Source organism: Trichosurus vulpecula, chromosome 5 (genome assembly GCF_011100635.1).
Source record: "Trichosurus vulpecula isolate mTriVul1 chromosome 5, mTriVul1.pri, whole genome shotgun sequence".
Classification (NCBI taxonomy): Eukaryota; Metazoa; Chordata; class Mammalia; order Diprotodontia; family Phalangeridae; genus Trichosurus; species Trichosurus vulpecula.
Genome location: NC_050577.1, coordinates 14310668 through 14334956, shown reverse-complemented (window position 1 = coordinate 14334956; position 24289 = coordinate 14310668). Strand labels below are relative to the sequence as shown.

General features: G+C 42.9%; 1 protein-coding gene across 1 annotated transcript in view; it reads right to left on the bottom strand.

Annotated features, from left to right (window-relative positions):
* DNAH11 (dynein axonemal heavy chain 11) overlaps nucleotides 1-24289 on the bottom strand; it is a 311018-nt gene that overhangs the window by 135875 nt on the left and 150854 nt on the right. The window contains exons 41-44 of the mRNA XM_036759767.1: nucleotides 23810-23937; nucleotides 21030-21178; nucleotides 16446-16596; nucleotides 4683-4814 (exon numbers count right to left, since the gene is read on the bottom strand). Coding sequence (XP_036615662.1) covers nucleotides 4683-4814; nucleotides 16446-16596; nucleotides 21030-21178; nucleotides 23810-23937 — 560 coding nt within the window. The remainder of the gene's footprint in view (nucleotides 1-4682; nucleotides 4815-16445; nucleotides 16597-21029; nucleotides 21179-23809; nucleotides 23938-24289) is intronic.

The following is a 24289-nucleotide window of genomic DNA, read 5'->3' as shown; positions in this document are numbered from 1 at the left end:
GCTTCAATAGAGAACACTCATCTCTTTGGGGGCCTGTGCCCCTCCCCTGGGAGTTACCCAAATGCCAGGTCCTGCTCTGCCCTGAAGCCCCAGTAATGACACCCAGGCTCTCTTCCGGGGGGGGGGTTCACACTTGAGTCAGACAGAAGGCCCCAGTTATCAAGACCTTTCCTTGTCCAATGCAAATGAGCTGGACAGTGTCGGGGTCATTGAGCCCATCCCCTGAGGCCCAAAGAACCCAAGTGGTGCCCGAGACTGAAGGGATTCTAATAAGAATGAAAAAATCTGATCTGGAGGCACCACGGTACTGATATCTTGTCTAACCCCTCACTTTATAGAGGAGGAAAATGGGCCCAAGATTGCAGTGGTAGTAAGTACCAGAACCGGCTGCTCAGATAGATGATTCTTTCTTCTGTGCCTCCCTCATCCCACTCTGAGTGGACAAAATCCAAGCACAGGATGAACCGATTGATTGGTTGACCAGACGCACTGCTCTCTACCCAGCAGAGAAGAAAGCACTTTTGGGGGTGTGATTGTGGGAAGGAAATCACACATGATGCCCTGAAGGGAGAAGATGATGGTGCCTATAGGAATATGGCCATCCATGAAACCCACATCCATCCTTCAGCTATACCAAGGCCCTTGATCAGTAAAACACTAGAACGTTCCTGCAATCTGATCTGCATTTATGAAATGCCTCCTATGTACAAGGCACCTGAGCCAGGCACCGGGGATACAAAGAGAAGACAGCCAATGGCCAAATGAGAGACTGGCCCTTGCTGTCAGTCTGGTTCCCAGGAAGGGGCTCCCTGGGATCTGGGAGGACAACTGTTAGAACTGAGTTAATTATAGAACTCGGCTCTGGTAACCTAGTGACAAGGAGAGGAGCCCCACGGGGGCATGCATGACATCATCATGCTATTTTAGGCTCTTGCCTCATCCCAGCCAGCTTGGAACCAAGAGAAGGAAGCCTTCAAGGACAGATTCCTTTTCCTTCATCCTCTCCTGGGTTCTGGGGGTTCTGGGCAAGGATGCCTAAGAGACTGAATACAGCCACCATCTACTGGCAAGGACCCAATGAGGGGAGGGGAGGGGCAGAGGACACTTTACACAAACTCTGTGACTGACCAGGAAGCAGCAAAGGTGTCCAATTATTCTGTGAACATCTCATTCATACCTCTTTAGGAGCATGCTGCCTCCCTCATTAGAATGGAAGCTCCTTGAGGGCAGGGACTGAGTCCAGCACAGAGTAAATGCTTAAGAAAAGCTTGAAGGATTGCCAGCTATGTAGCACAGTGGATAGAGTGCTGGCCTTGGAATCAAGAAGCCCTGAGTTCTAATCCTCTCTCCTGCTTCCTAGCTTTCTGACTCCAGGCAAATCCTTTTACTTCTTTCAGACTCAGTTTCCCCATCTGTAAAGCTAAGATTATAGGGGAACCTGGCCCACAGGGTCTTTGTGAGGACCAAAAATTTAAGAGGCTTACAAATATAAGAGCTTTGCAATCTGTAAGGCATCATATAAATATTGACCATGATTATTATCAATATTACATGTTCAGGAAATAGCAAAGGTGCAGCTTAAGACACCAAATACGAATTTGGGGTCAGGCTCTAGGACCAATGCCCAGCCCACCCCCATTCACGGCATAGGAGGAACTTTGGCCACACTGTTCCTTCTCTTGGGGCCTCAGTTTCTTCATCACAAAATGAACAGGAGGTTGAGAACTGTGCCCATGGGTCTACATCAAACATCAAAAGCAGGAGTTGGACCCAGGTCTCTGTTGGCATCACAATCCATTGTCCCTCCAATATGTCACCCTCTGCAGTAACGGCCAAAGGGATGACATGGCTGAGAAGTTGGTCACTGGACTTGGAGTAAGAAGCATCCGGGTTCAAATACTGACTTAGACACCTGCTATTTGACCCTGGTCCTCAGTTTCCTCATCTGTAAAAACAAAGGGTTAGTCTCCATGGCTTCGTGGGTCCTTCCAGCTCTAGGTCTATGATCTCAGAGAATAATTGCCAAACTGAGCCCCATAACAAGTGATGGGATGACAGCACTAGAGCCAGAAAGGAGCTCAGAGGGAATTCGGTTCAACTTCTGCATTGTCCAAAGGAGGACGGGGCCCAGAGAGGTTGTGACTTACACAAGGTCATGTAGGTAGTTAGTGACAGAATCAGGATTTGGATCCATGCCCTCAGACTCCAAAACCAGGGCACGTTCCAATGTATTATGCTATCTTACAGCTTTGAATCAATGATTGGGAGTCTGGTGCCTTTCATCAGAAGAAAAGGCACAGGGCAAAAAAAAAGTGTGTGTGAAGGAGAGTGAGGGAAGGAGAGGGGGAAGCAGAAGGGAATGGGGGAGAAGGGCAGAGGGGAAGAAGGGAAGTCAGGGAGGGAGGGGCGAGGAGAAGGGAAGGAGGGATGAAAAAAAGGGGATATGAGGGATGAAAAGGGGGAAGGAGGAGAAGAGGAAGAGGTGAAGTAAGGGAGAGAGGGAAGGAGGAGGGATAGAAACTCATTTTGAAACAGTTTAGAAGTCCTCCAGTTATTCTAACTTCATCCTAGGCTCTTGATACAGACTAAAGGATCCCAGACATGAGAGTCCTGGCCCCACTCCCCCGATCTCTCAATCTTCTTGAAATCAGAGAAGTGGCCTCTATGCACAATGTCCTCCCCTTTCCAGAGTCTTTCCAAACCCAACTCCAGCTGTCCAAGAAGAAGGGGGAAAGCAGGTGAAGCGTGATTCAGATTCTTCCTCCTGTCCACATGCTGAGAGCTCTTCACTAATGCCGTCAGCAGCTTTGGCATCTCTCCATTTCTGTCCTGGCTTGGGCAGCAGCTGCCTTTCTGAAGGGCCAGGGAAGAGAGCTCACTCCCTTTACCCCCTCCTTTTTGTGTGTGTATAAGACAGGGTAATATAGTGAAGAGGGATGGACTTAGAGATAGCATGGAGCTGAATTAGAATCTTGCCTCTGAGGCTTAGAAGCTGCATGACCACCAGCAAGTCCTTAACCTTTCTTCAGAGCCTCATTTTTTCCTCTGAACAAGGCTGATGGGGTGGGAAGCCCCGTACCTACATCTAACAGGGTCATCTTGAGGATCGAGTGAGATTTTTGGTCTCACAAACCTTAGAAGACTACCTGAATATCAGTTCTCCTCCTCCTCCTCCTCCTCATCATCATTTTGAAATTGGATTTCTTATTTCCCCCAGGCTGATAGTATAGTAGCCAGTCCCACTGCTGAGCACAAGAGAAGCCTTAATCTGCTCCCTCTTTCCATCCTGAGCCCATTTGCTTGTTTCCTTAAGCAGTCTGCTGTCCCTCTGCTCCTGAGGGCCACCGTATTGGTGTAAGGTTTTGTGAGGATACATGATTGGCTTTAGCTCTACTCTAACTCAGAACTCCTGTACTCAGAGTACTCACCTCGGTCTCTCCCAGACATGTGCTGCTACACGTCAGCCATCATTATAGCTGGAAGGCAAGCTCACACGTAGATTTTGTTCATTTGTTTTACGAGCACAAAAGTCCCCAGTGACAATGCATGGGCACCAAGGAAGTCATAGACAAAAAGAAAAGCCCTAGAGACATCAAAATTTATAGCAGCCCTTTTTATGGTAGTGAAGAATTTGGAAACAAAGTCAATGCCCAACATTTGGCAATGACTAAACAAATTGTGGCACATGAATATATTACTGTATTGTGAGAAACAATGAATATGATAACTACAGAGAAACCTGGGAAGATTTACATGAACTGATGTAAAACGAAATGAGAAGAGCCAGGAAAACATTGTATTCAATGGCTGCAACAAGGTGGAAGACAACCACTACAGCATGATTGAAGCTGAATGTTGTGAAAGTTGGAAGAAGGACATGGCCCAAAAAAGAGAGATGTGAGCACATCTGCCCTGAGTCCTTGGCTGGGGAGTGGGGAGGGGTCCATAGGCACCACACTCAATGTAACAGCAGATTTTTTTTCAATGTGTTAAACAGTTTTGATTATTTTTTTCTCTTCCTCTTAAAAACCAATCCTTTTAACAAGGGATGCCTCTGTGGAAGGAATAGAAGTGAGGGATAGAGGGGAAAATATATGTGGTATAAAAACAAAATAAATTGATAAAATCTATTATTTTATTTTAAAAGGAACAGAGCACTATTTATAGTCAGATTCTAAAACCATGTGGTTAACAACGAGCTCTGTCTCAGTGGGTCTGAGCCCAGTAGTTCTGGCCACAGAGTCATATCCCTATTCAGTTAGGCCAAGATGGCTCTCAGAGAGGTACAAACTCTTTCACTTAAATGGCCACAGAACATTATGAGCATACTGTACTTTCAGTGAGAGGTGGGAACCAGTCTGTGCTGCCCAAAATTCCAGGCTAAGGGGTTTATTTTGTCTCCTAGAGGCAATGGGGAGCAACTAAAGCTTATTGAGGAGGGAATAACATTTTGGACTTTTGAATTATCACCCTGGCATTTGTAGGCAGGATGGATAAGTGGTGGGAGACTGGAAGCAAGGAGGCCAATTGGGAGGTTATCATACCAGCCAAGGTGGAGATGAAGACCTGAACTGCAGTGGTACCTGAGGGGAAAGCCCGTTGCAGGTGCTTTGCAAACCTGTATATCATAGTTTAGTGCATCTCATGTTCTATTTCTCCCACATTTGTTCCCCCACTCATACCTGATCTTGAAGCAGGGCTCCCCCAAAGGCCCAGATACACGCAAAGACAAAGTAGATCTCATAGACTTCCCTCGGGCTTTCTGGAGGCACATTTTCAGGGCTCAGCAAACAATCCAAAAGAGAGCAAAGAGTCTAAAAGAAAATTGAAAAAAGAAAGAACTGTCATGAGATGAGGCTTTAAGCTTAGAATTGAAAGAGGATATTTAGAAAAAAAATAAACAACGGGTTGAGTAGCACTTGTCACACTGAAACGTTGTCATCCTGGAGACCTCTGGAGAATCAAAATCACAACCAACCCAAGGGACCGCGGAGAGATACCTGGTAGGCTTGAGTGGACAGCAGCATAACAATGTCAGGGTGCTTCAAGGTTGGCAAATCACTTTATACGCATTATCCCATTTGATAACCAAAACAATCCTGGGAGACAGCTGCTGTCATTAAATCCATTTTACAAACAGTATGGAGGCGGCGCAGTGGATGGAATGTTGGACCTGGTGTCAATCCAATCTTATACACTTCTAGCTATATGACCCTTAACCTGTCTGCCTCAGTTTCCTCATCTATAAAATGGAGTTAATGATAGCATCTACTTCCCAAGGTGGTCATGAGGATAAGGTGGGATAACATTTGTACTTTACAAACTTTAAGGTGTCATGTATAGGCTAGCTATCGTGTTAACTACAATCTATGGTAAGGGACTGGAGTCAGCATTGCAACTCACTGGCTGTGGGAAATTGGGGAAGACATTTTCCTTGGCTTCTATTGGATCATAGGTTCATACACATTTTTTAAAACCTAAATCTATGTTTCATTATATAGGACTTTCCTGGTAAGGACTCCCTGCCCCAATCTTCTACCAATGCAGACTGATTGTTGTTCAGTCATTCCATTGTGTCCAACTCTTCACGGCCCCATTTGGGGTTTTCTTGGCAGAGATACTGGAGTGGTTTGCCACTTCCTTCTCCAGCACATTTTACAGATGAGGAAACTGACACAAACAAGATTAAGTGACTTGCCCAGGGTCACACAGCTAGAAGAGTCTGAGGCTGGATTTGAACTCAGGAAAATGAGTCTTCCCTACTCCAGGCAGAATGCTCTGTGCACTACGGCACCACCTAGCTGCCCCTAGTGTACCAGTGCAGACTGGTATATATAGAGAGATACTCAGGGCACCAAGATGGTAAATAACTTGCTTAGATTCTTTAACCATGACATAAATACAGCTTTAGGGCTGGATGGAGCTTACTTATTCCAGAAACTAGGTCTAAGAAAAGCTAAGCGACTTGCTGAGAATCATATGGGTATTAAGCAACAGAAGTGAGATGACATCAAACGCAGTCAGGCCACAAACCCTCTTTGCACCCACCACGGGCATCACCTACATCATGAGGAAGATGGAGGAGCCGCTCTATAAGATCCTGTCCAGTTCTAGAGCCTGGGACCCTCCAGGGCATTCCAGATGTTTTCAACATACAGAGACTTCCCAAAAGGTCCCTTTGCCAGCCTCATTATCTACTTTGAACTATTGAGTACTCTGCGTAGAGTTGTATGCAACGTCAGAGGATTACCTCTCTCCAGTGAGAAAGAACCTTAGATGGCACTTAGCCCAAATCCCTCGTTTTACAGAAGAGTAAAATGAGGCTCAGAGACAGGCTTGCCCCTGGTAAATCAAATATCCATTTGAACCCATCTCCTGATTCTTGTTCCACCATTATCCATTAACCATTTAGCTACTGAGCCTAAAAGGGCTCCCAAAACATATTTAAGGTCACAAACTAAGAGCTAAAGGGACCTTAGGAGTCTCTTAGAGGTCATCTGTTCTTGTTTGTCCTTCATTCTCCAAGAGGACCATGACATCAGGAAGATGATGCCATGACTTGCAAGTGACTTGGATTTAAGTGAGAGAGGGCTGTGCAAAAGTCACCAGCCTCATTTTCTCTTCTAGAGTCACCTGTCTAGTGACAGAGACTGGAGATGGCCCCCAGGGGTTATCTAGCCCAGAGGTGTCACATACATAGCCCTCTTCTATAACACTCCCAGGGCCAGAACCCAATGAAAATACAATTGGGAAATATTTCACAAAAATAAAAAACACAATAAAACATAATGTTAGCATGTGGTTTTTATATGTTTTGTTTTGTTAAGTATTCCCCAATTGCATGTAAAAATGTTTAACAATCATTTAAGGAATGTTGAGTTCCAAATTCCCTTTCTCCCTCTGGCCCATGCCTCCTTGAGAAGGCAAGCAATTTGATATCAATTATACATGTAGTCATACAAAAATTATTTCCATATTAGCTATGTTGCAAAGGAAAACAGACAAAAAATAAAACAAGAAAAATAAAGAAAGCAAAAAAGGTAAGTTTCAATCTGCTTTCTCTGGAGATGGATAGCATTTTTCATCATGGCGTCTTTGGAATTTTCTTGGATCATCATGCTGATCAGAGCAGTTAAATCTTTCACAGTTGATTATCCTTAAAATGTTATTGTTACTGTGTATGTTGTTCTCCTGGTTCTGCTTACTTCACTTTGCACCAGTTTATATAAGTCTTCTCAGGTTATTTGGAAACCATCCCACTTGTCATTTCTTATAGCACAACAGTATTTCATCACAATCGTATACCACAACTTGTTCAGCTGTTCCCCAGTTGTTGGGCAACCTCTTGATTTCCAATTCTTTGCAACCACAAAAAGAGCTGCTAAAATATTTTTGTATGCATAAGTCCTTTACCCTTTTCTTTGATCTCTTTGGGATATAGTTTCAAATTTTTCTCCAGAATTGTTGGACTAGTTTACAACTCCATCAGCAATGCATTAGTGTCCCAATTTTTACACACTCCCTCCAACAGTTGTCATTTTCCTTTTCTATCATGTTGGCTAATCTGACAGCTGTGAGGTGGTACTGCAGAGTAATTTTAATTTCTGTTTCTCTAATCAGTAGTGATTGAGAACATTTTACGGGACTATTGATAACTTTGATTTTTATCTTCTGAAAGCTTCTTGTTAATATCTTTTGACCATTTATCAATGGAGAACGGCTCTTGCTTTTATAAATTTGGCTCAGTTCTCTATTTATTTGATAAACGAGGCCATTATCAGAGAAACTTGCATAAAATTGTTTCCTAGTTTCCTGTTTTTCTTTTAATTTTGGCTGCATTTGTTTCATTTGTGGAAAAGATTTTCAATTTCATGTAATCAAAATTGTCTATTTTACTTCCTGTGGTCCTCTCTCTTTTGTTTGGTCATAAAGTCCTCCCTTATCCACAGTTTTTATCCATAATTTACTTATGACATTATCCTTTATGTCTAAAGTATGTGTCCATTTTGACCTTACCTTGATGTACGGTATGAGATGTTGGTCTAACCCCAAGCCTGGTAACATACTGTTTTCCAGTTTTCCCAGCAATTTATGTCAAATGATGAGTTCAAAAGCTTGGATCTTTGGGTTTATCAAAAATTAAATTACTATGTGCAGTACTAACGTGCATTGTGTGCTTACTCTATCTCACTGAATCATGACTCTATTTCTTAGCTAGTACCAGATGGTTTTGATGATTACCACTTTGTAATATAGTCTGAAATCTGGAACTATTATGCCTTCCTTCATATTTTTTTCATTGATTCCCTTTATGTTCTTGTACCTTTTGTTTTTCTAAATGAATTTATTTTTTCTAGCTCTATAAAAATTCTTCAGCAATTTGATTGATATGACACTGAACAAGTAAATTACATTAGGTAGAATTGTCTTTTTTATTATATTGGTTCAGCCTGTCCCCCAATAGTTCCCCAATTGTTTAGATCTGTGAAGTGTTTTGTAATTGTGTTCATAAAATTCCTGGGTGGGTCTTGGTAGGAACACTCCCAAGCAAGTTAAATTAGTTATTTTAAATGGCATTTCCCATTTTGTGGGGGATTTTAAAAATTATTATTTTTTAAATTTATGGAATAAAACAAGTATTTCCATAACATAGTATAATAAAGAAGATAGTTGCACATGAAACTGCCAATCTATTATGTACAACTTGTTATTCCTTTGAAATATATGTGTATATATGTGTATATATATGCATCAATATATACATATATATATGAAATAAAGCTATCACATAACTTTCTTTTCTTTTTTTTCCCTTCCCCTACTCCCAAGAGAGGGCTACTATTAAACATAAATATGCAGGGTTCTCTAAGTATACCATAATTTAATCTGCAAAGAGTGATAATTTTGTTTCCTTGCTGCCTATTTTTGTTCTTTCAATTTCTTTTCCTTATTGCTAGCATTTTTAGTACAGTATTAAATAATAGTGATAACAGATATCCTTGTTTCACGCGTAATCTTTTTGGGAAGGCTTCGAGTTTATCCCCATCATAGAAAATGTTTGTTCTTGGGTTTAGATAGATACTACCAATCATTTAAGAAAGGCTCCATTGATTCCTATGGTTTCTAAGGTTTTTGATAGGAATGGGTGTTGCATTTTGTCAAAGGCTTTTTCTGCATCTATTGACATAATCATATGATTTTTGTGGGGTTCGTTACTGATGTAGTCAATTAGACTGGTAGTTTTCTTAATGTTGAACTAGCCCTGAATTCCTGGCTATAGTGTATGATCTTTGTTATATATTGCTACAATCTCCTTGTTAGTATTTTATTTAAAATTTCTGCATGAATATTCATTAAGGAAATCGGTCTATCATTTTCTTTCTCTATTTTTGCTTTCTCTTGGCTCAGATATCAAACCATATTTGTGTCATATAAGGCAATTTGGTAGGACTCCTCCACCTATTTTTTCAAATAGTTTATATACTATTGAGATTAATTGTTCCTTAAATGTTTGTTAGAATTTGTTTGTAAATCTGTCTGATTCAGGGGATTTTTTTTCCTTAGGGAACTCATTTGTGACTTGTTCAATTTCTTTTTCTAAAATAAGGTTAAGTACTTTTCCTCTTCTGTTAATCCAGGCAGTTTATATAATTTTTATAAATATTCATCCATTTCATTTAGATTGTCAGTTTCACTGGCATATAATTAGGCAAAATAACTTCATTCATTGCTTTCATTTTATCTTCATTGGCAATGAATTCACCCTTTTCATTTTTGATACTGGCAATTTGATTTTCTTCTTTTTAAAAAATCAAATTAACCCCTGGTTTATCTATTTTATTGGTTCCTCTCCCAATAAAACCAGCTCTGACTTTTATTTATTAGTCCAATGGATTTTGTACTTTCAGATTTATTAATCTTTCCTTTTACTTTCAGGATTTTCATTTCGGTGTTTAATTGGAGATTTAAAGTTTGTTCTAGTTTTTTTTTTAATTGCATGCCCAATTCATTGATCTGCTCTTTGTTTCTTCATTAACATACTTCATTAATGTACTTATCAATATAAAATTTCCCCTAAGTACTGCTTTGGCTGTAACCCACAAATTTTTTGAACGTTGTCTCATTGTTGTCATTCTTCTTAATGAAATGATTGTTTCTATAATTTGTTCTTTGAGGCACTCATTCTTTAGGATTATTTAGTTTCCAATTTATTTTTAATCTATGCTTTTCTGGTGCTGTACTGAATGTAATTTTTATTGCATTATGGTATGAAAAGGGTGCATTTAGCTTTTCTGCATTTGGTTGTGAAAATTTTATGCACTAATACGTGGTTAATTTTTGTGATGGTGCCATGAACAGCTGGGAAAAAGGTATACTCCTTTACACTCCCATTCAGTTTCCTCCAGAGGTCTATCATATCTAATTTTTCCAAGATTCAATTCATCTCCTTGAGTTCTTTATTATTTATTTTGTCGTTAGATTTAGCTAGCTCTGAGAGGTGAAAGTTGAGCTCCCTTACTAGTATACTTTTATTCTCTATTTCTTCCTATAATTCATTTAACTTTTCCCTTAAAAATTTGGATGCTATTATATTTGGTGCCAATATGTTTAATATTGATATTACTTCATTGTCTATGGTGTCTTTCGGCAAGATATACCTTTCCAGATTATCTCTTTGAATTAGGTTTATTTTTGCTTTTGTTTTGTTGGAGATCATGATTGCTATCCTTGTGTTTTTTTTTATTTCAGCTCACAAATGAGCTCCCTAAGGAAAAAAAAAATCCCCTCTATCAGCTAAATTCTTCTCCAGTCCCTTATTTTAATTCTCTGTGTGTCTTCGTTTTAAGTGTTTTTTCTATATACATTGTTGGACTCTAATTTCTAATCCCTTCTACTATCTGTTTTCATTTCATGGGCAAACTCATCCCATTCAGTTATGATTACTACCTGTACATCTTCCTTCCATTTTCTTATATTTAGCCTTCTCTATCACTTATCTTATCTCTCCTCTTAAGGCTGGTTTTTTTTTTTTTTGCTTCTGACCACTGTCCTCTTTTATTTGCCCACCCTTTTATCATCTCCTCCTTTCTTTTATCCCCTCCTACTTCCCTGTTGGATAAGATAGATTCCTATTACCAATTGATTATATATACATATTTTCCCTTTTTGAATCAATTTAGATGTGAGTGAGGTTCAAGTGTTTCCTGCCCTCCCATCATTTCCCTCTTTACTGTAAAATCTCTTCCTTGTGTACCTCTTTTATGTAAGATATTTTTTCCCCATTCTTCCTTTCCTTTCCCCTTCTCCCAGGGCATCCCTTTTTGCTCATCTAACCTTTTTTTACATCATTCTAACATCATTGCTTCGCTCACTTACCTTCTTTCTATGCAGAATACTTCTAAATGCCTCAATAATGATAAAGTTCTCACAAGTTACATGTATTACCTTTCCACATAGAAAGGTAAATAGTTTAATCTTATTGAGTCCCTTATGATTTCTCTTTCATGTTTACTTTTTTATGCTTCCCTTGAGTCTTGTATTTGAAAGACAAATTTTCTATTTAGCTCTGGTCTTTTTGTCAAGGATGCTTGAAATTCCTCTTTCATTAAATATCCTTTATTTTCTCCTTGAAGGATTATACTCTGTTTTGCTGGGTAGGTTTTCCTTGGTTGTAATCTCAGCTCATTTGTCTTGTAGTACATTATATTCCAAGCTTTCTGAATGTTTAATGTGGTAGCTTCTAAGGCTTATGTGATCCTGATTCCATGATATTTGAATGATTCCTTTTTGGCTGCTTGTAGTATTTTCTCTCTGACCTGGGAGCTCTGGACTTTGGCTATAATATTCCTTGGAGTTTTCATTTTGGGATCTCTTTAGGGTAGAGATCAATGGATTCTTAAAATTTCCATTTTACTTTCTGCTTCTTGGATATTGGGGCAATTTCCCTTTATAATTTCTTGAAATGTAATGTCTAGACTCTATTTGATCATGGCTTTCAGGTATTCCAATAATTCTTAAAATATCTCTCTTCAATCTCTTTTCCAGATCAATTGTTTTTCCAATGAGATATTTCACATTTTTCTATTCTTTTATTGTTTTAATTTTGTTTTACGATTCCTTCATGTCTCATGGAGTTGTTGGCTTCTAGTTGCCCAATTCTAATTTTTAAGGAATTATTTTCTGCAGTGAGTATTTGTATCCTTTTTCCACATGACCAATTCTTTTTAAAGTTATTTTCTTTCACATTTTTTGTGCCTCTCACTAAGCTGTTAATTGTCTTTTATAATTCTCTTCTTTTGTTTTCATTTCTTTACCTAATTGTTCCTCTACCACTCTTATTTGATTTTGAAAATCAATTTCTAGCTCTTTCAGGAATTCTTGTTGGGCTTGTCTCCAACTCATACCTTTTCTTTGTGACCTTTCTTGCATTTGTTTTGACTTCATTGTCTTCTTCTGAATTTGTGTCTTGTTATTTCCTTTCAGCATAGTTGTTTTTATGGTCAGCTTCTTTTTGTTGCTGTTTACCCATTTTTCCTCCCACTGTATTTCTTGATTTGGAACTTTATGTTCAAGTTGGGCTCTGTTTCCAGGGTGGGTAGGGAGAGGCACTGTCTCAAGCTTCAAGCTTTTTCACGCTGTTGTTTTCAGAGCTAGTTCTAGAGGTTTGGAAGTTTTTGGTGCTTTCAATGTGGTATGATTTAGGATAAGATGTGGTCACTGCTCTCCTGGCCTATACTCTGGTCCTTATCCAGGAAGGGCTTCTGATCCCTTGGAATTGCAATCAATACTGCTCCTCTGGATCCCTGATCACTTGTGACCAAAAGCAATACTTCCCCTCAGGGCTTCTACTTCCTCTTGACTAAAAGTATTCCTTTCTGTTCCTAACTGTGACCCAGAAAGTACACCATGGGTGGGGAACCTGTGGCGTCAAGGCTACATGTGGCCCTCTAAGTCCTCAAGTGTGGCTCTTTGACTGAATCCAAACTTCACAGAACAAAATCTCAGTATAGAGAGTAGACGTGTCAAACAGCATCTGGTCCTTTGTACACCACTAGCACAGGACATAGTCCTATATGTAGTCTCCTATAATCTGAGCAGTTGCCAGGTCCCCTTATTGTCTCTGGCTTGAGAACTCCCAAAGATGCTATTTCTACTACCACCCCCTAGCCCTTCCACTGTTGTTTCAGCCTCGAACCCCATGTCACAGATCTCTCTTTCTGAAATAAGTTGTCTTGGGCTTGTCTGACCTTTTGTTGGTTCTGCTAGTCTAGAATTCCATTTGAATCATTATTTTAAAGTTGTTTAGAAAGGAATGTTCTAAGAGCACCTGAGTGTTCTCCTCCACCATCTGGGCTCTGTCTCCAGAAGTATAGCATGTGGTTTTCTAAGTCAATATGAGACTGCAGGGATCCTTAAGTACAATCCCATTTGAGTTCGACACCACTGATCTAGCCCAACCTCCTCATTATGGAAAAGGGACGTGACATACTAGAAAGAGCATGAGTCTTTAAAACCTTGGGTTCAAAGCCCAATGTTCCAACTTATCAGTTGTGTGACCTTGAGCAAGCCACTGAACTTTGAGCCTTGGTTTCCCCGTCTATGAAATGTTGAGGATAATATATGAAGTACTTACCTCACAGACTATTAGGAGGAATATATAGCGTAATCTTTGCTTACACATATTGTTAAGTATTGTTATTAACATTATTATAATAAATTATATGCTTGCAAAACAAGGCTGGGAGAGAAGTCTGAAGGGAAGCATGTGTTTTGTTAAAGCCATTTTCTTTTCTACAAACTCCTTTTTTAAAACAATAATAATAACGATGAGGGTGATGTCTATAGCGCTTTAAAGTTTGCAAAGCTCTCTACATTTGTTAACTCATTTGATTTCTTTACAATTGCCCTCAGGGAAGGCACCAGACTCTGGAGTAGGGGAATGGTAGAAACTCAATGAAACTCCCAGGAGCTCGGAAGGCACTAACTTGCTTCGAAATACGGAGGAATTGTAAAGAAAGAATCATCTTCCTTTCCACTGACCTATTTTCACACTATTTTTGAATGAAAAAGTTAACACCAGAAAGAATCACATGAGATACCAAGTCAACCTGAGAAAGAATGTCATCCTGCTTTTAACAAGCCCCGTAATTAATGTATTATGAATAAATTCAGACTTGCATTCAGCACTAAATTATGCCTTGAATAATAACCGCTGAAGGCTGCTATTGATGTAATTGGCCTGTGAAGCAGTCCAAACCTTGGAGTTGGGGGTTAGGGGTTTTTTTTTTTTTGGCTTGCATGAAATAATTTTCAATTTAACTTCATTGTAATTCAGTCAATCTCACTTACCAAACAGTAACAATGGACTCACGTCATGTTGTCTAAATTGTGTGATTTCCAAGCCAAAAATGATACTTTTCTGTTACTCATGTATGATGGCTTGAAATTTTACTATTTGAGCTTCATTCCTTTAGCTTCAACCATTTATTCTCTTTTCCCCCTCCTCTTCCCTTTCCTCCCACTACTAGCACCTTCCTTGTGAGATCTAGTTATACTGTATCTCCCTTTATCCATGTTGTTCCCCATTAGGATGTGAACTTGAAGGCAAGGACCGTATTTTTGTCTTTGACTGTATCCCCAGCATTTAGCACAGTGCCTGGCACATGGTGATGTTTAATGAATGCTTGTCAGCTTACAGATTTATCCTTACTGCAATGCAAATGCTCCTAGATGACATACGTACATACATACCAAGTGATGTTTGCAGCCCAATGTGAGGTTTTGACTTTTTTTGTCTTTTGCAGACTCAGAAATGACCTTGGAAGTTATCTCTCTGACCACCTCTTTCTATCGAGAAGCTAAAGGCAGGAGAGGATCTTGTTTAGGGTCACTTAAGTAATAAGGACTGGGCAGGATTTGAACCCATATGGTTTGCCTCTGTTTAGTACCCTGCTTGCAGGTAACAGTGAGTCAGAGGACAATTTGGTACTTTTGAGTCAATAACAAGCTGTCCTGGGGAAGACTTACTCATACCTTGACACAATAACCAGCTGTGTGATCTTTGGGAAGCTTCCTCATTTCCCTAAGACAGGGCTGTCCAAACTTAGGTTTTTACAATAGAAACAATAGACAATATGTTTTGATTTGCCATTTTACTGAGAGCTCTGCCTTTACTAAAGTATTTATACAAATTTCCATGCTTGCAGGAGGGCCTCATAAATCACACTGCCAGCTGCATTTTGGACAACCCTGCCCTAAGCTATAAAACCAGGGCATTGGCCCCACGGGTGGGGAGCCTGCAGCCTCAAGGCCACATGTGGCCTTCTAGGTCCTTGGGTATGCACTTTGACTGAGTCCAAGTTTTACAGAACAAATACTTTTATGAAGGGGATTTATTCTGCGAAGTTTGGATTCAGTCAAAGGCCCTCAATCATCTTTATGGTTTCTTTTAACTCTCAGATTCTCATTCTTTTCTTTCTTTGTTTTGTTTTGTTTTTTTGGCAGGGCAATTGGGGTTAAGTGACTTGCCCAAGGTCACACAGCTAGTACATGTGTCTGGTGTCTGAGGCCACATTTGAACTCAGGTGCTCCTGACTCCAGGGCTGGTGCTCTACTCACTGCACCACCTAGATTCTCATTCTAATGGGAAGGGCCAATAGCTATGGCTAGGGCCAGACTGAGGACCAGAAATTGGAGAGGCCATACAGCTTAGTGGAAGCAGCCGTCTGGAGTAGGGAGAATGCTACACTCAGAGTCAGAAAAAGCTGGGTTCGAATCCTGTGCAGAGACACTTAGCCAGCTGTGTGAGTGACTCTGGGGAAGTCACCTGAGATCTCTCAGCCTCAGTTTCCACCTGTGTAAAATGAAGATAATAATATCTAATAACGTTGCTCCTCACTCTCTGAACTCTGCGCCTTGGTCCCAGCAGCCTTCTCACCCTGCATGAGCCTCCGCCTCTGTGGCTCCCTGCTCTGACCCATGAGTTCTTTTGTGAATCTGCTTCTGATTCTCCAGACCTTCACTCTTTGCCCTTGGGCATACCCCCTTCAGCTTTTACATAGGCTGCCTTTCCCCCTTAGAATGGAGGGTCCTCGAGGTCAGGGGGTGTCTCTCTTCTTGCTGCACATAATAAATGCTTAATGAATGCTCTTTGTGCCTAGCAGCCCATCTCACAAGGATTCCACCTTATTAGATGAGGTAACATACGTTAAGCATATAGTGTAAGTCAATTACTATTGGTCGTCCTTTTCTTACAAAAGCAATTTTCAAATATTTTCTACAAACCTTCAGCTCAATTGGAAAGAGAGCAGTTTGGAAGTGGGGCATTCTTTTCATGAGTCAGAGGCTGAGACTAACCCAGGGAAAGGCTGGGAAAGCCAGCACTGGGGAAAGAGAGCAAGAGGCTTGTCTTTTGGACCGGACCATTACTGAGATAAAACACAAACCTGAACCAGGCTGTTCTCTGGAATCAACGTGATGGTTTTAAAACTCGTCCTCAGTTTATCCAAGCACGGGGGAACATATTTATCAAAAAGGATTGTCAGGTTGGCCTTTTCGGACTGATGGCTTCTCTTGTCAATCCAGCTGGCCACATACCTGGAAGACAGAAGAGGAGAAAGATTTGCCTGGATCCTGGGTCTGTGAAGTGGGCTTTTACAAAGCAGACACATCTTGGTACAAACATTTTAGAGACATACTAGTGATCATGTTACGTCCCCTTCTCAATCAGTGAATGTTTTCTCCCCCAACTTTGAATGTTCGTGCCCCGCCCGCATTTTAAGTAGATACATATGTACATATATGTACATAGAAAGATATTGAGATAAATAATCAGCAGCAGAGTCACACTTTACAAGACAGAATGAACAAAAGGGGAGAAAGAAAGCAGTGCAGCCAGGCTAATGAAGCTGTTCATCATGTTTGACCATGCATTCCGTGCTCCTCATCCCTAGTCTACCACCTCTGAATAGAAGGGAGGGAGGTGCCACTTTGTGATAACTCCCAGAATCACAGTGTTGGGAGGGACCTCAGGTAATAGTCATTCCAACTCTTACCTGAATAAACACTCCTAGCACTGTACCCCCAAGTTCTCATTTTGCCTCTGCCAAAAGGCCTTGAAGAAGCAATGCTTTCTACTATAGCCAGATTTCCTGACCTCAAGCTGGACTCTTCTTCTATGTCCATTGCCCCCAGTACTGCCCTCCAAGGCCAAAAAAAGAAGGCCTAATCCTCTTTCCATATGAAATCCCTTCAAAGACAGCTATCATGGCCCTCCCACATCTCTACTTTCAGTCTGTTCTTCTTTCACTAAATATTCCCATTTCATTGAACACATCCTCCTATGGCATGAACTCAAGGCCCTTTGCCAGGCTGGTTGCCATCCTCTGGATGCTCTTCAGTTTGTCAGCATGCTTCCTCAAGGATGGGGTCCAGAGCTCTGCTCCATATGGGGCCTGGCCAGTGGGACACAAAGGCTTCGACGCTTGCTCATTCCCGGAAGCCAAATTTCTCTTAAAACATCTGAAGCTGCCATCAGTTTTCTCAGATACTATACCATGTTGCTGACTCACAGGGAGGTGACAGTTCACTAAAATCCTCAGCTTTTTTCTCTCAAGAACAACTATAGTCTAACCACACTTCTCTCATCAAATCTCCTACTCCTTAGGAAGTTTTGTCTTGTTTTTCTTACCTGAGATTGCATAAGATCCTGGATTACAGCTGAGAGGGACCTAGAGGTCGTCTGAACTGAAATGAGGCCCAGAAAATGTAAATGACCAGCTCAGAGTCACACAGAGCAGGATTCACACTGGAATCCTCAGACTCCAAATACAACACCTTATCTATGGCACCTTCCCTTTCATTTCCCCAAATGCTCAAACTCTTTTCTCAAAGTGTGCCAAGTTTATGGAAGTAATTCAGGATTGCTCTTGAAGAGTTCTGACCCCAATTATTTTGAGATCTGAAATGAGGTTCATAATATACTGATATAACTCCTCACAATGACTTCCTGATTACCAATGTTTTTCAGTGAATACAACCCAGCATATGTTTACCAACGGGCATAGAGACAAAGCTGCCTATTCATCATTCTCCATTTCCTGCCGATGAGCCTTTGTCCAGGCTGTACCCGCTGCCTGGAATTCTTTCCTTCCTCAAATTTATGTTTTAAAATCCCTCAATTAATCCATCAATCAACAAACATTTGTTAAATTCTCACATGGGTCAGGCGCTGGTGAGATGAAGAATAAAACAATCCCTAACCTCAAGGACCATCTGTTTGGACAGGGGAGACACACGTGTGTGTGTGTGTGTGTGTACATGTGCACACGTGCTATTTCCACTTAGTAGAATATAAGCTTGAGAGCGGGGCCTGTTTCATTTCTCTCTTTATATCACTTGGTTCTACACATAGTAGGCATTTAATAAATGCTTGCTAAATTTTGCTTCACTTTAAAATGGCAGCCAGAATAGATTGAATTAAAAGAAAAAAAAACTTAATCAGGAAAGAGAAGAGGGTCTGCAAGTGAGGACCAGGGTTACATGAGCAGGGAGATGCAGGCATCTTCTATCGTTGGTTGGCTATGGTGGCAGAAACCTGTGAAGTCAGTTCACAGAACATGCTTCGGGAGGAATCACTCACATCCTCATATGGAGATATCATCCACTTATTTCCATCCCTCTTGAAAAGAGGCCAGTTATGATTGTCCTCTATTCTGTCCTTGTGAAAGCACATGTGTGCTATGGGGGGGCACCAGGCCCCATCCAGCTGCAGGGAGGGCTGCCAGGACCACCGAGGACCTTCCTCTCGCTATGGCAAGGCTGTGCCCACATCTGAGCATTTCTCCGGCCCTGGTTCAAGGCATTTACAGAAAGACCCCATGGAAATCCTTGTGCTGCTCCTCCCTCAGACAAAAGGACCCCAGATGTTCTCTCTGGGAAGCCTGGGCTGCATCAGACCCATCACCAAAGCTGGCAGGTCCAGGTCACTCGGCTGCAGAGGAACACAGCCAACCGAGCTTGGTCTATAATCCCAGTGGATGCTGCCATGTGTCCAGCCCCACTGATCTTGTGGGGTCCTTTGCATCTCAAGCTTCCTCATCACCGCAGGCAGCAAATTCTCTGTCAATCACGGTGATCCACATACAGAAGATGAAATCAGGAGGAATTGTGAGCCAAAGAGCAGGGTGTCTACTGCCAATTTGTGCGTTCTAAGGGAGAAGATGGAGAACCCCTACCCCCAGCTGGAAGAGACAGAATAGGAAGGGTGGTGGGGCCCAGTGGGAGGTAGCAGTGATATAAAGCTTGGCAGGGACAAGAGGAAGTCCCAGAATCTTCCAAAAGAAAATCAAGAGGAAGAAAGATAGCATGGCGTGATGCTGGGAAGGAGTTCTCAGCCTTTTATCCCCCAACAGGCTCTGGGGGAGCCGAAGATTCCAAGGATGCCTTCTTGTCTCTGCTCTCAGATGTCTGGCCAGCCTCACTTGAGGCTAATGGCCATGCCACCAATATCTGATGCTACAGTGCTGCCATTTTCCCTTTGCACATGTTTTCTTTGGTATGTTGGTTCCAACTAAACTTCCTTCCACCTCCCCCATCTCCTTCTTTCTCTAGCACTTATAGGAGCATAGATATAGAGCTAGGAGAGGCTTAGAGGCCACTGAGTACAACCACCTCATTTTACAGATTGGGAAACTCAGGCAGAGAGGTTAAGCCACTTGTCCAGGGTCACACAGCCAGTACAGGCCAGTACAGAGGCAGATGGGTAGCTTGGGAGTTCTTGGATCAGAGGCCAGCTCTCTCCTATTCCATTCATACATATATCCACAGGTTACCCCACAGGTGCATTCACCCAGATAACCTGCCACCTGAGTTGGCCTTCTCCAATGTACATGTGGTGCTGCCCCAGAATCCTGGGTTCTCCAGGCCATTCCTTGTGCTCCTGCTTGTCCTGAGGCAGGTCTCAAAGGACATGTCCTCCTCACCTGACACCAAAGAAGTACCTGTGGTGTCCAAAGCCCTTCACAGCCTGATGCTCTCTTACCACAACAGGCTTCCTACACCTTACCCCCTTTTGTTGTTCAGTCATTTTAGTCATGTCTGACTCTTCATGGTCCCATTTTGGGTTTTCTTGGCAAAGATACTGAAGCAGTTTTCCATTTCCTGCTCCAGCTCATTTTACAGATGAGGAAACTGAGGCATACAAGGTGAAATGACTTGTCCAGGGTCACACAGCTAGTAAATGTCTGAGGCTGGATTTGAACTCATGAAGATGAGTCTTCCTGACTCCAGGCTGGATGCTCTGTGTACTATGGTGCCTCCTAGCTGCCCACAATCCAATGACACTGGCCTCCTGGCTGTTCCTCACATAAGACACCTCATCTCCTAACTTTGGGCTTTTTCTCTGGCCGTCCATCCTGCTTGGGATGCTCTGCCTCCTGGCTTCCCTGGCTTCCTTGCCTTCCTTCAGGTTCTGTCTTGTGCAAGGAAGCCTTTCCTCACCTCTCTTCCGTCTGTTGATTATCTCTGTTTTGTCTTGCACTGGCTTGTACTCCAATTGTCTGTATGTTGGCTCCCTTATTAAGCTGGGACCACTTTGGGACCAGGGGCCGCTTTTTGCCTTTCTTGATTTAGCACAACACCCAGCACATGTAGGCGCTTAATAAATGCTTCCTGACTGATCACCTCCTTCTCCATCACTAGAGTTCAGCTCAGGCCATAATGGGCAGAGCCCTGATTTAGAGTTTGATGACCTTCGTACAATGCTTGCTTATGCCCTAGACTTCCTAGTTTGCAAGGTCACTGGACCAATCAGTCAATGAACATTAATCAAGCACCTACTGTGTTCCAGGGAATGAGATAATGGAGGTAAATCACTTTACAGAGACTATAAAGCCTGCCTGGTCAGCGCTGTGGTCCTTAGGCCGCCAAGGCACAGTGCACAGCCAGGACACTCGGCCAAAATGCTACCTCCGCCTCTTCATATACCCTGGGAAGATGTCCCCCATCACACCTGAAGAAGGAATACTCACGGATTCCAGCCCAAGTCTTGTGGGTTCACATACAGAATCCCAGCTCTGGACACAGTTGCAGGCGTTGCCGTCCGTAAATGGTTGATCTCAAACAGGAGCCTCATGTGAGGGGTGAGGGCCACCCGCTCATTACTGGCCAGTGTCAGGACCTGTATGGGAAAAGGCCACAGTCATTCCAGGGAGCAGGATGGCATTCAAACATGAGATGCCAGAGACAAAACGGGACAGTGTCTAGCCAGGGGAAGTCAAGGCACAAGATGGCTGGCCCTGGTGAGATGCCCAGTGGAGTAGGGTCTGAGCCCAAGTCCCTGGCCAGCATCAGTGCTGGGTGTTAACTAACAGAAATGACCAAACCCTGCGATTTCACCAGTGGGAAACTCCCTTCACTGATGCAGGCTGGCAACTTGTCTGTACCCTAAAGTCTCAATAGAGTCTGCCACACGGGGCGGGGGGGCAGGGCGTGGTGAGAGAGGGGGAGTGGCATCCAGTGTCTGTGGTTGTGTGGTCAGTATGTGTTAGAGGCAGGATTAGAACCCAGGTCTTCCTGGCCCTAAGGTCCTCTATCTACTACGATTAGCTGCCTCTCCACCAAAATCTTTTTCATTACATCTGGAAAGTCAATTATTCTCCCAGTTAATCTTTTACTTCACCTGGACCAAGTCTTACATTTCACAGATGAGGATATGGAGGTCCAGAGGGGGAGTGATGTGCCCAGGGTTACACCTGGTGAGGGTCAGAGGCAGGATTTGAACTCAGATCCTCTGACTCCAGGTCCAGTGCTCCATCCATGACTAGAGATTGACTTTGTATTTTGTGCTTCCTGAGCCGAGAATGGAAGCCCCTTGAGGGCAGAGATGCTTTTGTGTCTGCCTCTATTCCCAGCACCTTACCCAATGCAACGGGAGGCAGGAGGCCCTTAATTAAAGCTTGTTCTCTGGAGCTGAAATGACTTAAAAGCAGCTACGTTACCATCCTAAGTCAGTGCTTCTGAGGCTCCCGGCTTTCACTGCTACGGATGCTCCTTAATGGGTCCCTGGCTACCTCAGTGAGGGCACATTAGGAGCAGCTGAGGCCAGAAAACTGTGGCCTGGGGGCTGATGGCAGCTCCTCTTCCTCCACATCCACACCCCCCAACTCCCAAGATAATCAGACTGGCGCTCAGACGACAGGCACAGCCTGGCTCCATGGCCATGGTCAATTCAACTCTATTAAATGCCTACTCTGTGCCAGGTCTGGAGCTGGGCAAAAGTACCAAGGACCCTGCATGTTAGGGGAAAACGCCATGTACACGGGTCTGTAATAGATTTTAGAGGGCACCAGACTAATTGAATCTAATTTGATAAACTGCAGGGAGCCAACAGCGACTTTAGAGTAAGGGTGTGAGGTGATCGGAACAGTCCATTCAGGTGAAGGCTTTGCAGCTGAGGGGAGGACAGATCAGAGAAGAAACAGACTAGAGATTCAGGCGGGAGGCAGGGAGGGACTAAAATGAAGAGGGGGTGGGTGGGGAGGCCCTTGGCAGGGAGGGACAGACCAGAGAACGAGTGGAGTGACTGGATGTGGGAGAGGGAAGGGTGGAAGAGCATTGTGGCTTGGAGCCTCTATAGGAACGGTGATGAAGATGGAGACGATGCTAGCTAGTGTTCGTATACTGCTTCCAGGGCTACAAGGTATATTACAGGATTGAGATCATTGAATGTCATGGCCCTGTGAGGCAGATGCTATGATCATTCTCACTTTACGGATAAGGAAGCTGAGGCTGAGGGATTTGCTGGGAATGGGGGAGCGTCACACAGCTCCTAAGTGTCTGAGGCAAGATTTGAATCCAACACTCTATCCACTGTATCCCTTAGTGGCTGATCAGATTACGTTTATGAGAAGTTTTAGCATTTGAGGCACAGTAATATATACCAGGTAATAGCTGGGTGCCTCCATTCTTACGGGGACAAAGGCACTTCCCTCATTCTTCCCATGAAAAAACATGAGACCTACAGCCCAGAGGCAGAGCTAAAGCAATGGTCACCTGTTGATGCTCACTAGGTGTAGGGGTGGGGAGGAAGCTTAGGCTGCCCTTGTGGGGGAGGGACATCTAGAGGATTCTATTCAATTGTGGCTGCCAGTGGGAGCATGTGCCATGCCATTGGGGATGGGATTGAACAAAAGAAGTAGTGCGTCAGGACCAGGAGGCGGGGTGGGCAGGGGAGGAGGGATGCAGGTAGGTTAGGCCGCCATCAGGGACGGGTAGGCTTAGGAGGAAATGCCACCAGGAAGGTGCTGTCAGCTGCCTTCAAATGGCCCACTCTGGACCAAAGACCAAAATGCCACATAATGCCATGTTTTGTAATGCCATGTTGTTGTCTTGTGGAAAACATGGCCCCCCACAGTCTTTCTGTACTGTTTTCTTTGTTGCAAGGAAGAGTATGTGTGTTGAGAGCAGGGGAGAAGGGGACTATTTTGGGGCCTCGCTGGTGTGAAAAGCAAAAAGCATGAAGGAATCTTCTTTAAAAAAGAGACAGGTCTCTAACTCCCGTTCATACTAATAAGCATTGCACGGGTGCTGAAAGGTGTACAAACCAGGCACAAACATGGATTAGGGAGAAGCTGCCCCAAGTACCTTGAGTCATGATGGCGCCCCAGCAAAAAAAAAAAAAAAGAAAAAAACCCAGGGTCAAAGACGATGAAGTCAAACTGAGCCTTAGTGAAGGAAAAGTGTTTTCTGAACAGAGAGGAGACTCCAGCAAAAGCAAAAATCAGCCAAGAAGGGCAGTTATCATCCTCACCTTGTTATCGTCCATCACTGTGTTGAGTGACTCAATCCACATTGGATCGATGTCTCCATCTAGAACTATCCACTTGGGCCCATCATGCAGAAGATTGGCTTGCTCTCTCAGGAGTGATGAAAAGAGCCCTGCCAACAAAGAAAGTTGAAAATTCTAGCGGATTTCTGAATTCATCCATGGCAATGAAATGATCCAAAATGGTAATGACCAAGCTTGATCTCAAAGAACAGATTGGAAGAGCTAGTTCTCCCTCCTTCTTTGCAGAAGTGGGGGTCTAGGGATGTGGAATACTGCATATAATGTCAAGCTTTTTCTTTCCCGTCATCTTCGATGATTTTCCCCCATGCCTGGATCACTCTTCCTCTCCCTCCTCCTCTCCCCCTCCTGGCTTTCCTGGCTTCCTCCTAGTACCAGCCAAAATCCCGCATCCTGCAGATGTCTGTCCTGGTCTTCCTTAATCCCAGAGCCTTCTAAGATTCC